General features: G+C 35.7%; 1 protein-coding gene across 8 annotated transcripts in view; it reads left to right on the top strand.

Moving 5' to 3' along the window:
- Cdk4 (Cyclin-dependent kinase 4) overlaps nt 1-13309 on the top strand; it is a 326852-nt gene that overhangs the window by 268703 nt on the left and 44840 nt on the right. For all 8 annotated transcript variants that reach the window (XM_081736280.1, XM_081736276.1, XM_081736281.1 and 5 more), the window contains one exon: nt 8126-8267. In XM_081736280.1, the coding sequence (XP_081592406.1) occupies nt 8126-8267 (142 nt within the window). The remainder of the gene's footprint in view (nt 1-8125; nt 8268-13309) is intronic.

Raw genomic sequence — 13309 nt, 5'->3', positions numbered from 1 at the left:
GGTACCGAGACGTAAAAATAATCCAAAATGACAGATATTAGTGCCAAATCCATAGTTTTCTTGATTGCTGAGATCAATGGCGGCACTTTCTTTAGCGATAACTTTCAAATTCAGCTACCATTGTATGCAGGTCGAGAATCACCTACGGAGGGGGGTTACCGAGACATGTAGAAATAATTCAAAATGACCGATATTGGTGTGAAATCATAGTTTTCGCGGTTACTGAGATGAATGGTGATATCCCCGCAGGCATTGTCTTCCAAGTACATGCAAAGAATTGTTATTTCAGCTAGTTGAATATATAATGCAAATTCATTTTAAAGAGTAAAGGGCATCTAACTAGACTTCAAGAAGAAATCAGTTAAATCTTTTTTTTTAAAACTGAACAGAAGGGTAGGCTGAGAACAGTATGCTTTCACATTTATTTTAACGGTGTTGTCTTTACCTAGCAGCCGCACTGTTTGGAAGCGGTAATGCAACTTTTAAAACATTGGAATTTCGGTGTTACCGGAAATCATGAAAATATTTGATTGAGGAATAGTGTGCAGAAATTACATATTACTTGCTTCTCTGTGTTGGCTCAGCATAGAAGGACAATTTGGAAGCGACCTGAATAACAAGTAGCGGGCTGTGATCTAGGGAGCTGGAAGTAGTGTCACTAATTGTCGATACTCAGTTCATGCGCTATCCATTTCTACGTGCATTATCTGATTACTTAGACACAAGTTTTCAGGAAAGCAGTTTCCTATTCAAGTGTATACACTTTTTTTTTAAACAATGGGAATATCTGGACAACACTGACCATTCTACTAGAGAAACTGTCATTGAGTTTTGTGAGTATTTAAGTAAAATTACAAGATGTCAGTGAAATGCCATCATTTGATCGCTGTTGAATTAGAGCAGTGCGTATCACGAGGAATATGGTTGATACTAAGATATATGTATTAAAATAACGATCAATAACACTAAATATAAACTTAAAATATCGTTTACTATTTTAGTCGTGTTACATTTTTCTGTAAATTAACAACAGTGGAATTGTAGTATAATGTAATTTTACTGAAAAATGGTTGAATGAAGACCAGTTAGTAAAATATAAGGAATATGCAGGGTGCAGAAAAAGTCCCGGAACGGTTCAATATCTCGCGAAGTATAAAGGTCAGCAAAACAAAAAATAACACGTTTAAACAGTTTTGAAAAAGCTATCCAATGATACCAAACGCAACCCAATATCCCCATCCCCTTCGGAGGTACAGGGGGTAAATTTAAAATTTTAAATGGGAATCCCTATTTCTTATTGCACATTTGGATTCTCCAGAAAAAGTGACAGTGATTTGATCAAAAATTGAAAACAGTGTCTTTGCAGATGGCGCTTGAATCGACACAAAAAAGGCGGTGCACCAAAACGTTACGAAAATAGTAATTGTCAGTCCAATGCTCTGTGGCCGTACGGTTAGCGTATTGGATTGCGGAGTCAGAGGTTCTGAGTTCGATTCCTGTTCAAGGTAATCTTTTCTCTTTCATTTCTCCAAAGAAATCCATACGGTTTAACTTCAATTAGTACTTTTTTTTTAAGTTACATAGAATACAAATTTCGATAAGTGTTTTGCAAACTATCTTTATGAAGTAGTTCTTAGTAATAGGGTTATTAGAGTTAGAGTTCATATGGTTATTGACAACAAAAATTAACTATTTTTGTCGCCATTTGTATTTTCTTGCAAATTGATATAGACAAATACATTATTTTTATCGAAGTTAAAATATATGAATTCATTATTTGGGTATAAAAATCCACATAAAAATGTTACTTTGCGCGGGAATCGAACTCACGACATCAGATTCCACAGGTCAGTACTCTAACCAAATGGCCACAGAGTACGATACTAAGAGCCCACAGTTTCATAACGTTTTGCCATCCCTTTTTTGTGTGTCGATTCAAGTGCCATCCGTGAAGGTACTATTTTTAATTTGTCCACTGTCACTTTTTCTGGAAAATCCAAATATACAATAAAAATGGAGTTTCCATTTAAAATTTTAGTTATCCCCGTACCCCAAAGGGGGTGGGGATAGGGAGTTCAGTTTGATGTAATTGGATAGCTTTTTTCAAACAATATAACACACATTTTTGTTTTGCTGATCTGTATATTTTGCGAGATATTGAACCGTTCCGGGACTTTTTCCGCACCCTGTATAGTTTACTTACAAACAAAAGCAATTTTTTCCTTGAAGGCGGAAACCTCACGGTAGCATGGAAAGACCAGGTTAGTCACTCTCTTGTGTGTGCAGATAATAATGACAGTTACCGAACTTTTTATAATGATAGCAATATTTGAATCAATAAATCAGCAAGTGGCCGCTAGTACTTCTTTATTGTTAAGGACATTTGGTTTAGTTTGTCCTTTCACAGTTTTAATTATTAAAAAAAAAAAAAAAAAAAAAAGCTTGAAAGGATTATCTCCAGTAGCGCTTCAAATTTGTATAGTGTGTGAGATCACTGAGAGATCTGACAGAGATCACTCATCACTAGAGAATCTGTGCACTTTGGACCTATGGACTAACGTTTGATTTCGTGGTTTGTTGGTTGGAGTTTTTAGTGACTTAGTTCAGTACCAGGGATATATCATGGGTTTCGTGTCTACTTCAATTTTAAAGTATGGAAACTCATATCCCCGTATCTGCTAATACTCAACATTTAGCTACGAGGAAAATCTTGGGATACTCAAAAGAACAATTACTGGAATTGTGCGACTTATGTTAACCAAGAAAGAATTTCGAAGGAAATATGTTATCGTGGCATTTGCTGAACTGAAAATGTCATTTGATCCTCTCTTGTGATATCTGATTACGAAGAACTCCCTTGTGGAGATCTAGTTAGTGTACTCGCCTTCAGCGCGGGACACCTGATTCCCGGTGGGAACTCATTTGGTTCGGAACCCACATTGAGCCTTACGTTCACATCTTATGTAGCCCTGGTGCTGAAATGAACTCTACTGAACTCTAGTCCAACCAACTTGGTAATGAAATAATGACATATTTGATATGACGAAGAAACTGAACATACACTTTCCTTAAAAGAGCGTCGAAACATGATACTGAATTAAGTGTTGAGATAGATATTAAACGAATTTTTGAATTCGGTAAAATGTATTTGAAAAACTTAAAAAATACTAAAATTAGTTTTCTTAAAAAAGTTTTATTAGATTTGAAGTGAACAAAATTGTGTGTGATTAGCCTATAAATTGCTGAAGGTACCGAAAATAAACGTTTAAATTACATTTGAACCGAAACATTAGTTACATTACCTCACTAGAAAATGCTAAAATAAACTTTTATATGAAGTTCTAAATTTAATACTGAAATGTTTCAATAACTGAACTTATTATCTAAAAATTTCGTCAAGCAATTGAGATTGCCAATGTAAATTTAACAACAAACTCTCTTCGTTACCAGTCTGACCGCTGAACGTACTAGTACATTAATTCAGCTGTAAATAATTAACATCACTAGTCTATTTTAGATGGGAATTCTTTCCTAATTGAACAACACCACTGCTTAAAGTAATCAGGTGTTAATGAGAGTACAGTATATTAAGACTCAAGATCGCTGTTTATACTATAATATTGTCATGTATAATAATATGAATAGTACGCATTTATGCAATAAAATAGGTGATAATCTGTTAAGGTGTCTCAATCTCATAGATGCTAGAAAATGTAGTAATTTTCTTTACAAATTTTTAGCAATTACAGACACTTCTTGACAATTAATCATATTTATAATAGATAAAGCTCATAAAGGATATATTGCATTGGGTAGAAAAGAATACTTTTCTTTGCGCCTTTTTTGTAGTGTTCTAAATTTGAAAATAACAAAGGCGATAGTTTTGTAAGATTTTGCTCAGGTATAACAAATGGATAGAAAAGACATCTGTCTATCACTGTCATATCTAATACATATATCTATTGTGTATCTGAGTGGAGGTAGCAATTTTCTGATGATATGCGTAAAGAATAGAGTTCTGTGACATACCGACCAGTGTTTCTTCCAGATTCCACTCCCTCCTCCTCAGCTGACACCCACAGCCGATGTCAAAAATACGGGTATGCCCTTCATCGTTTCCGTGATTCAAAGTACGCATACGCTGAAGTACGCAAATATTTAGTGGATACGGTGAATAGTTATTTGCGTATTGCTGCTGAAAGGGACGCTAAACTAAAATCAACTCAACTCTCTCGTTATGAATATGAAAAGAAGCATCTTGGCCAAGTGTTTGTACCTTTACACATTGTCTAGTTTAAAAATGTATCAATATTATTTTTTTATATTGTCAAATATTTTTAAACTGCAGAAGTCACTTTAATCTTGAAAATGTTAAGGTATCCTAACTAAAAGTACATAAGTTTATATTATTGGAGGATATTAGAGGGAGCCATTTTCTGTTGACCAATTTGTTTCACTAGTATCATATATATTTATCTAAATATTGTTGACCACAAAAGTATAACTATAGCATGTTTAGAATAATTTATTTGGTGCAAGAAATAAATCAACACTGCAATACAGATTTGATCGTATGGAACTGTATAGAATACAAAGTAACAAACCTTTTAAAATCAATTTCATATATCATTGAGTTGGCATGAGAGTGTGTGTGCAATTGCGTTAGTCATTATTTACTTATCAGGGCAAGTACGTAATATTACAAGAGCGCGTTTAAAGTGGCAATGATTGAACACGGCCCGGCGCGGCGTGATGACACCGACTTCCTGGCGCCAGCCATTTTCTCACGCCCCTGCTCTAGGCCTAAACGGGTAGGCGGAGCGTGACTTGCTTCGTCACCACGGTTGCCATAGCAACTGCATTGAGGTAAACCCCGCCCCTCATTTAATCATCAGTGTTTTGTTTTCTCCTGGTTAAGATGCTCGGCTCTCTCTGTCTCAATGATCTCCGGCGGGAATTGGGGGCGGGAGGATGGAGAAAGGAATGCATCAATGGGAAAACGCACGTGGTAGGTGTTAAAAATTATATACATAATTTACTTTTCATTAAGTTACAAGGGCGTATCATTTGCTCCTATCCGCTCATCAAGCTGAAGAAAATTATTGTAATCACCCGTCTCGTTAAAAGAAATACCGTCTACTGTAGTAGTGTTGAATTGAAATAACTAAATTAAACTTAAGACGCCACTCTGCTACGAATTTTCACACTTTTCCTAACAATCAATAAAACTGAGAATTGTATACACAACTGTAGAGTTACGCATACGGACGGGGAAATGTTAACTCGGAGTATACTTGAAAGTAATTTGTTTTAAGGTTATCTATTTCTTATGTAAACATATGAGCTTTTAAACTGCATTTCTTTCTCGGATTGCTATTATTTTGTATCTTACTGAGAAAAGAATCTCATAAATTCTTTCAGTCGTTTCTCCTTTTCCTTTATAACACTCTAGGATTTTAATTTGCATAAGCAAAAATAGTTCTTGACGAGTTTTGTTGTTAAAGAATCTGGTGTTATTGTTTGAAATTTAGCGTCCATTTTCAGCACTGAGGCTATATGGGATGTAGATGGGATGCAAGGGTTCTAAAAAAATTCTGCTCTTCAAAAAAGATCCCAGGCCTTTTTTCCCAGGAAAATTTTGGACTTTTTTTTAACATTTCAACTTTAATGGAAAAATAACAGTAATACTACTACTACTACTACTACTACTACTACTAATAATAATAATAATAATAATAATAATAAATGCATTCAAAAGAAAATAAAATCATGAATAGTTCAATAATCAAGGATAATCAGTCACTTGGGAAAGAAAAAGGGCAATTCGGTGGACACAATGAATTTTCTAGTTCGAACGAATTGTTTGTATAGCACGTCGTAAGGTGGTTAGGCAATCAACATGACCATTTTGGTATATTGGATTGTATAACGTACACTTGCTAAACGTGAACTAGATGCCAGTTCAAAATCAATAAATATATCCAGTCCCGAATTAAACATTAACTCATAAGTAATTGCTTTTAAAGGCACTTTTAAAATTATAGAATCCACTACAGGAACACAACAGTTTAAAAAAGAAAACCACGTCAAAAAGCAAAAATATCCGTTTTTTAATGAAAAAGAAAAAGAAAACTCCGTCCCCCAAAAGCCGGCTTTTTCATCTTTCGTGAGATGCTGATCTACAGTTTAAGGTGGAATCCGAACCACTGTAATGAGTTCATATTTCAACTCTCCCATCAGGAATCGAATTCGGAATCCCGTGCAGAAACGCGTACACTAAACCACTAGAACAGCAGGAAGAGCTATAAATGCAGGCCGGTAGTCAGCCCAAAAATGTAGGTGGGGGGGAGGGGGCGATCCAACTATATTATAGTTCATCACCATAATACGATTGATTTGCAAGCCTACCGTGAAAATTTTAGGGGGCGTCCCCCCTAGACTCCCTGGATACGGGCCTGTGTAAATGATAAATGTTTCTTTACTACGAGAAACCCAGGTTCAATATCCGGTGGAAATACGCGAGTCCAAATTTATGTTAAATGTATGTCAACATTTGAAATAACCTCTAGTAATCAAAGACAGCAAACTTAGACAAAAACAATAGTACTTAACACGCGTTGCAATGCATAGATGTTGTGAGCTACAGAACTTGAGCAAATAAACATGGAATTAAAATAGATACTAAAAAGACTTGGGGGATGAATTTGTAGTAACTATTCAAGTTGGGCCGATAACTTGCTTAGAAAGGATTAAAGGTGCTCGAAGTCATGAAGTCGGCGATCACGAGTTCGCAACTCATTTGACCTCAACCACACAAACTGAGCATGAGATTGAGAAAGCATGTAGCCAAAATTATCCTATGAGCACGATGTTGGGTGAGCATGGTATCTAAAAGCGTCCCTTTTCAGCACCGGGGCTATATGAGATGTGAACCTACAGGTAGTGGACATTGAAACTGAAACACCTGATACAAAGTCATAATTTGTGTTTAATAAAGTGTTGGGGCGACTTTGGCGGCCAATATAGAAGCAACACTATTTGGGAAGAATCGATAGATCCTGCACTGATTGCAGAGGGATTTTTAACCATTCCTCTTGAAGCGCAGTGGCAAGTTCAGCATATGCACGTGATGAAGGGAAACGTTTTATCACTCGATCCTCTAATAAATCACATACAGGCAATAATGTTGAAATCCGGTGATTGAATGTGCCACGGAAGATGTTCACCCCCCCCCCCCTCTGTTATGCTTACTCTGTGACAAGTGCAACATATGAATGGGGCAGTTATTATCCTGGAACCCCGCACTACCGTTCATGAGGAGTGTTCAAACCATAGGGTGTAAATGGTTCTACAATCTTTGGTAGTGACACGACGCTCTAGAACAATTAGTGGGCCCAAAGTCTGCCACAATATTGCACCCCAAACCATCACGAATTCGCCTCCATGTTTGGTTGTTCTAGGTTATATGCATCAGAGAGGCTTCTCCAGACGAACACACTCCCTGTTGTTTGGAAAACAGGATTAGCTGGGCTCATCCTACAATATGACACGGTTTAGGTCATCCAGCGTTCAGGTTTTATCCTTCTGGTACCACTAAACCCTCATTGCGGCATTTGTGCTACTGATGGAAGGCTTCGGTATAGCACTCTTGCCATGCATGTTGCCCTTACGCAAGTATCGACGGTTTTCGTACACACGGTCTGTCAGGTGTGTATTCACTTCTGCGGTAATTGTCGATATTATGGTTTTCCGTTTTCATGCAACAATCCTGACTTCCCTTTCAACGTCCGTTTTCCCCTGCATATACTCCTCCTTCATATGGTTCGTCCTTCCTGTTCAAAACTTGTCTGCTGTAGAACACTTCAAAGTGTGGGTATGAACAAGAATGGAAAAATTAGCTGGGTGGAAGAAATTGAAAAATAGGGAACAAATGCTTGAAAAATTGAGGAACAAAACAGTATTAGAGATCATAATAAAAAGTAGAACTGGCTAGGTTATTGTTTAAGAGAACAAAATATCCTTTGATATTAGTCAAGTCTCCAGTGTGGTTGTAATGTAAAACAAATGATGGTTGGAAAAATGCCGAAATATTTATTAATATTGTATTTCCTTTTGTTTTTTGCAGACTACTGGACATCTGCCATGGCCAGCGATTGGAGAAGGAACAACAGCTGGTGCTTTTCCTGGTGTTTGAGCACGTGGAACATGACCTTGCCACGTACTTAGAAAGATGTCCTCCTCCTGGACTGGGAGCAGACAGAATAAAGGTTAATATGAAAGTTTTTCTGTCTTCATTAATTGTAGTAAAACTAAGCTTTGTATATTTAATTATCGAAGAAGAAACTTAAGTTGGTGGAAATATTCGATTAGTGATATACCGAAATTGGAAATAAATTTCATCATGAGGCCTTCTCTCTCTCTAAAAAAGGATAAGCACTTCTTTGTGTCATTTATGAAAATTACATGCATTTACGTGATTCGAGAATAATAATAGATTGCGCCATTATTGCAGGTCACTTGCTCTAACTGATATGCTTCCATGCACCACGATCTTCAGCTAAGCTCTTTGTCTTCAGTACGATTTTTCTGTTTTAATACCATCCATCAACTATATTTCGCCGTGTCCCTCTTTTTCCTGCCACCTTCTAGCACGCCCATCATAATGCTGTTCCTTCTCAGCCAGTATTTCAACAATTTCTCTCCCGCTTTTCAATTACATCTTAAATTGTTCTTTTGTCCTTCATTATTTCAAACAACTTATTAGTTTTTCATTTGCCCCACCTAATTCTCTCCATTCTTCTCTGCAGCTTTTGTTTCATCTCCTGTACGTGATATTTATGTTTCTGACCCGTAGAGTACAATACACACGAAACATTTTATGAGTCTTTTCCTTAACCCTTTATTCAAGGACTCACAAAATATTCTTTTCTTACTCCTAAATAAATTTTTCTCCATTCTTACCCTTGCATTTATTTCACGTTCACACGTCATGTCCTCACTAATAATACTACTCAGGTATCGAAAACTAAACTTAAAAAAATAAAATAGAATAAAAAATAAATAAATCTTTAAGTTTTACGTCCCACGGTTATGCCGGTTAGGCTAAAGGAGACGGTGATGATGAGAGAGGAGTGAAATGGTGGAATGAATAAAGTGGGAGGAAACGGAAGAACTCTGAGAAAACCCACGAGCACGGTGTTTCTCCACCACAAAGTCCACACTGCGCGAGCTGGGATCGAACCAGGGAACCCAAGCACTGGAGGTGAACGCTCTACCACTGAGCCACCGCGCCCCCCGTATCGAAAACTAGTCCATGTTCTATTTCCTCCCCTTCTACTTTTATATTTGACATCCACCACTTCGTTCCAATCACCATGACTTTTGTGTTTCTAACATTTATTTTCATCCTATACCCATCGCTGTCCTTTCTCCAATTTTCCAACATCTTATTAATTTCCTTTTCAGACTCCACAACAAGCGACATATCACTTGTATAGCATATACATATCGTCTCATACTCATATTCTTATACTCAGTGAAATAACGTCTTCATTATGCAACCCTTCTTCACTATCTTTAGGTAGATAATTGAAAAGATCGCCGAGAGATAACATTTATTGTCAAACTCTTTTTCCAATTGCGCTGTACTATATCATTTCTTCTCCCCCCCCCCCCCCTCATTCTAACACTTACTTGTTGGTTCGTATATATGTTTCTTCGATCTTCGAATTCTTACCCAACCCTTTTTAAAACTCCTATCAAAAATTCCCAGTCCTCCTGGACAAAAGCCTTTTCTAGATTAGTAAATACAAGTTTTTCCCGTTCTTCTGTAAACTTTTATTTTATTTTATTTATTTATTTATTTATTTTACTCTTAGTAAGTCAACAGCATCTCTTGTACCCTTATCTCTTCTAACACCAATCTGTTTCTTCTAAACTTCTTTATTTGTTTCCCTACACAATCTTCTGTTTAGTATTCCAATCAAATTTTTACTGCATGCGATATGAAATTAAAAGTTCTGTAGTTCTTACATCTCTCTTGGTTCGATTTATTAGCCAACGGAACCATTGTCTTCAGAAATTATTTTGAGCACTCTCCCGTTTAATATATTTCATTACAGAGTTCGAATAATTCTTTCTTTCCCTTGACTCCTATATTTTTAATGAATTTGATTAGTATATTATGAACCTTGTCTTTCCGTTCATAATCTCGGATATATCTTTATCAACTCATCCCGAAATCCCTACTTCAACATGTAGGCCACGCGGTCTATCCCTACTCTCATACAAGTCATCTATATCTTCCCATCTTCTTCTTCGTGCTGATTACCTTCCCGTTCTTATCTTCTTCTGCGATTGTAATACCCCCCTTTTTCCTCTGAAGCTCTATAGATTTAACCTCCTTGTACGTTTCGTCATATTTCCCCATTCTTTTTAATTCTTGTGTGTCCTCACATTTTTTTGTAGAATATATCGTTGCTCTGTCTGTTTGCCTTTGTAACTCATTGTTGAGCTTCCTTTACATCTTTCTGCCACTTTCTCTGTTAACCTGCTTTTACGCCGTTCTTTCCCTCATTTTCAGCAATATCAATTCTGTAGTTCAATGTTTCTTAGGCGTTTTGATAGCCTGCTGTATACTCATTTTAATATGGTGCCAGCACCCATCACTAGTTGCATCATCTATCCTCTTCTCTTTTCACTACTTCTCTTCCAAGTTTTCCCTTCTTCTGTGAACCTTTCGTTTCGCTGATGACATCATTCTCCTTGCAAACAATATAGAACTGTAGAATGTGATTGGAAAAGCAAAAAAATCGTGTTAAAAATGAATATGAAAAAACAAAAGTTGCGATCAACGATTTCGCAAATTGAAGAAGAGATTAACAGACTTGTTAGTCTAGGCTGGAGTGCATTCGGAAGAAACAGCTTCATACTGAAAAGTAAAATGCCAATGTGTTCAAAGCTTAAAATTTTGAATGAAAATATTCTGCCTGTTTCGACATATGAATCGGAAACGTGGACATTAATAAAATAATATATTTTCCATCTGTAGAGTATATACTGTATAATGTTAGGATCCCGCCGTCATAAACAAGAAAAGAATCATGTGGATTAGAAGAACCATAAGAGTAACGGATATTACCATGAAAATAAAGATATTGAAGTGGCGAGGTTGGACATATTGCAAGAATAATTCTAATCTAGAGTCAGAAGCAATTTTTGATAGGATACAAAAAGACAAGAAACAGTCTGTCTCTTCATACAAAGTGGTATGGTGAATCAAGAAACATTGTCAAGTAGCGCGAAAGAGAATTACCCAAGAATACATGGTTGTGAGAAGGGTTGGAGAGATTAACAGTAGTATACGAGTATTTATGATATTTGGTGGACTGAGAAAAGGAATCTTTGGTCAAAATAACTGCTTTAAAAGTATTTCGATAACACATGTGTTAAAAATATCACTCCATATACACAGACACGTTTTCAAACTAATAATTTGCATAGTTGTTTTTGCTTTACAGTTGTCCAAAACATCTGTTAATAATAGCTCTTTTTTTTCCTGCTTCGATTATCTAATTGTGGAGCGAACAAATGATATGAGTAATTATTTTAACAATCGGATACGGAGACATAATTATCCAATTAACTTGACAGCCGTATAAATTAAACATGAAATAAGTTCCAAACTAATGCGAACTTAAGCTAATAAAAATTTAAAAAAAAAAGAAAAAAAAAGACACTTCAAGGTCCTAAGATTCTCAAGGGAACAAGGTAAAACAATTACACCTTCGCCCTTTTGTAAAGACAACAAATGGATGGTAACGCAGATAAATGACATGTGTGCAAAGTATATGTGCACCAAAAGTCATTTTTAGTATTAGCAGTGACGAGATACCTATATTTATAACTTTGTATCACAATTCAGGATTTCAATGTGTAGGTATGTGCCGCCGTTGGAAGACGGTATGCGACTTCAAGTTTCCTTACATGGTTTGATCTTGTGGTCGGTAGTCTCTGTTCCTGAAACCACATCATTGTTTAAAAGAAACAAACTCTGATGTGCTCTTTCCTTTTCCTTTATTACGTGGGTTCCTAGATTCTTATGATATTAGATACTTTCAAATAGCAAACATTAGTTTTGCACAGAGCGATTTCTGCAAGATTATTCATTCACCTACACTCTAAACATAAGCGAGAATTGGAATATTGGTGAACTTTTAGTAATAAAAAAAGTTATTATTGATGTTCATGAGAGACTTGAGAATAAAATACGTTTATTCAGAGACTGCTTTCATGCATTTTTTCATAGATACGCTTATGGGGTTTCTCTGTTTTGCAGCTTTTCCAATCGATTAACCACAATTTCGACGACTAGGTGTTGATGAACAGTAACGACGTGTGGCGTATGTTACTGTTCCTAGGAATTATAAACGGTTAATTTTAATAATAATAATAATAATAATAATAATAATAATAATAATAATAATAATAATAATAATAATATTCATAGGCTTCGTACTTTTATAAGTTTTTTAGAATTTGCTTCAATGTTGAAAACTGATATTGGTCTCAGAAATATTGATAGTTTCGTACCTCATAAAAATATCCACACCCAGCCAAAATCGCGCATTATAAATAACAGCTTTTTGAATGGCATCATAATGCATTAACTTACCAAAATAAATATAGACGCGTGTTAGAAGTTTAAATATACTAAAATAATGCCTCGGATTTATCTGTTCTGAGTGCTGCGACAATTCTTCTTCTTCTTCTACTACTGCTGCTATTATTATTATTATTATTATTATTATTATTATTATTATTATTATTATTATTATTATTATTATTATTATTAATAAAAATAAATAAATAATGAATATTTCATAAGCTTTTATTAACGCGTGCAAAAGTTAACTCTCATGGTATGCGTGGATTCCTAAGAGACTTCCTATGAAGTTCTATTTATTGAAGTATGTTGTAAGCAGAGGTGAAAAAAAAAAAAATGGGGAGGACTTAGTTTCAAAAAGCCAGCTTTTCTGAAGAAAAAACAACGGAAATGTTCGCTTTTATGACTTTCGTACAGGAACATCTTTCGTTTTCTTGAAGTGAATTCAACAATTTAGAAATTGCGGTTATATATGCAGTATTTGTGAGTCCTATGTTCCATTCGGACTTGACTGCCTTGGTTGTTTTCAAACAGGAATTGCATTTTTTCAACAAGTATACGTTATGCAACCACCATATACCAAATGCCTTTTGGGTTGCCTAACCATCTGATAAAGTACCAGGAAATTACTTGATATTTGTTTTA

This window comes from Thermobia domestica, chromosome 13, assembly GCF_964235325.1.
Source record: "Thermobia domestica chromosome 13, izTheDome1.hap1.1, whole genome shotgun sequence".
NCBI lineage: Eukaryota > Metazoa > Arthropoda > Insecta > Zygentoma > Lepismatidae > Thermobia > Thermobia domestica.
The sequence above is the reverse complement of the archived record's forward strand: the minus strand, read 5'-3'. Positions and strand labels throughout refer to the sequence as shown.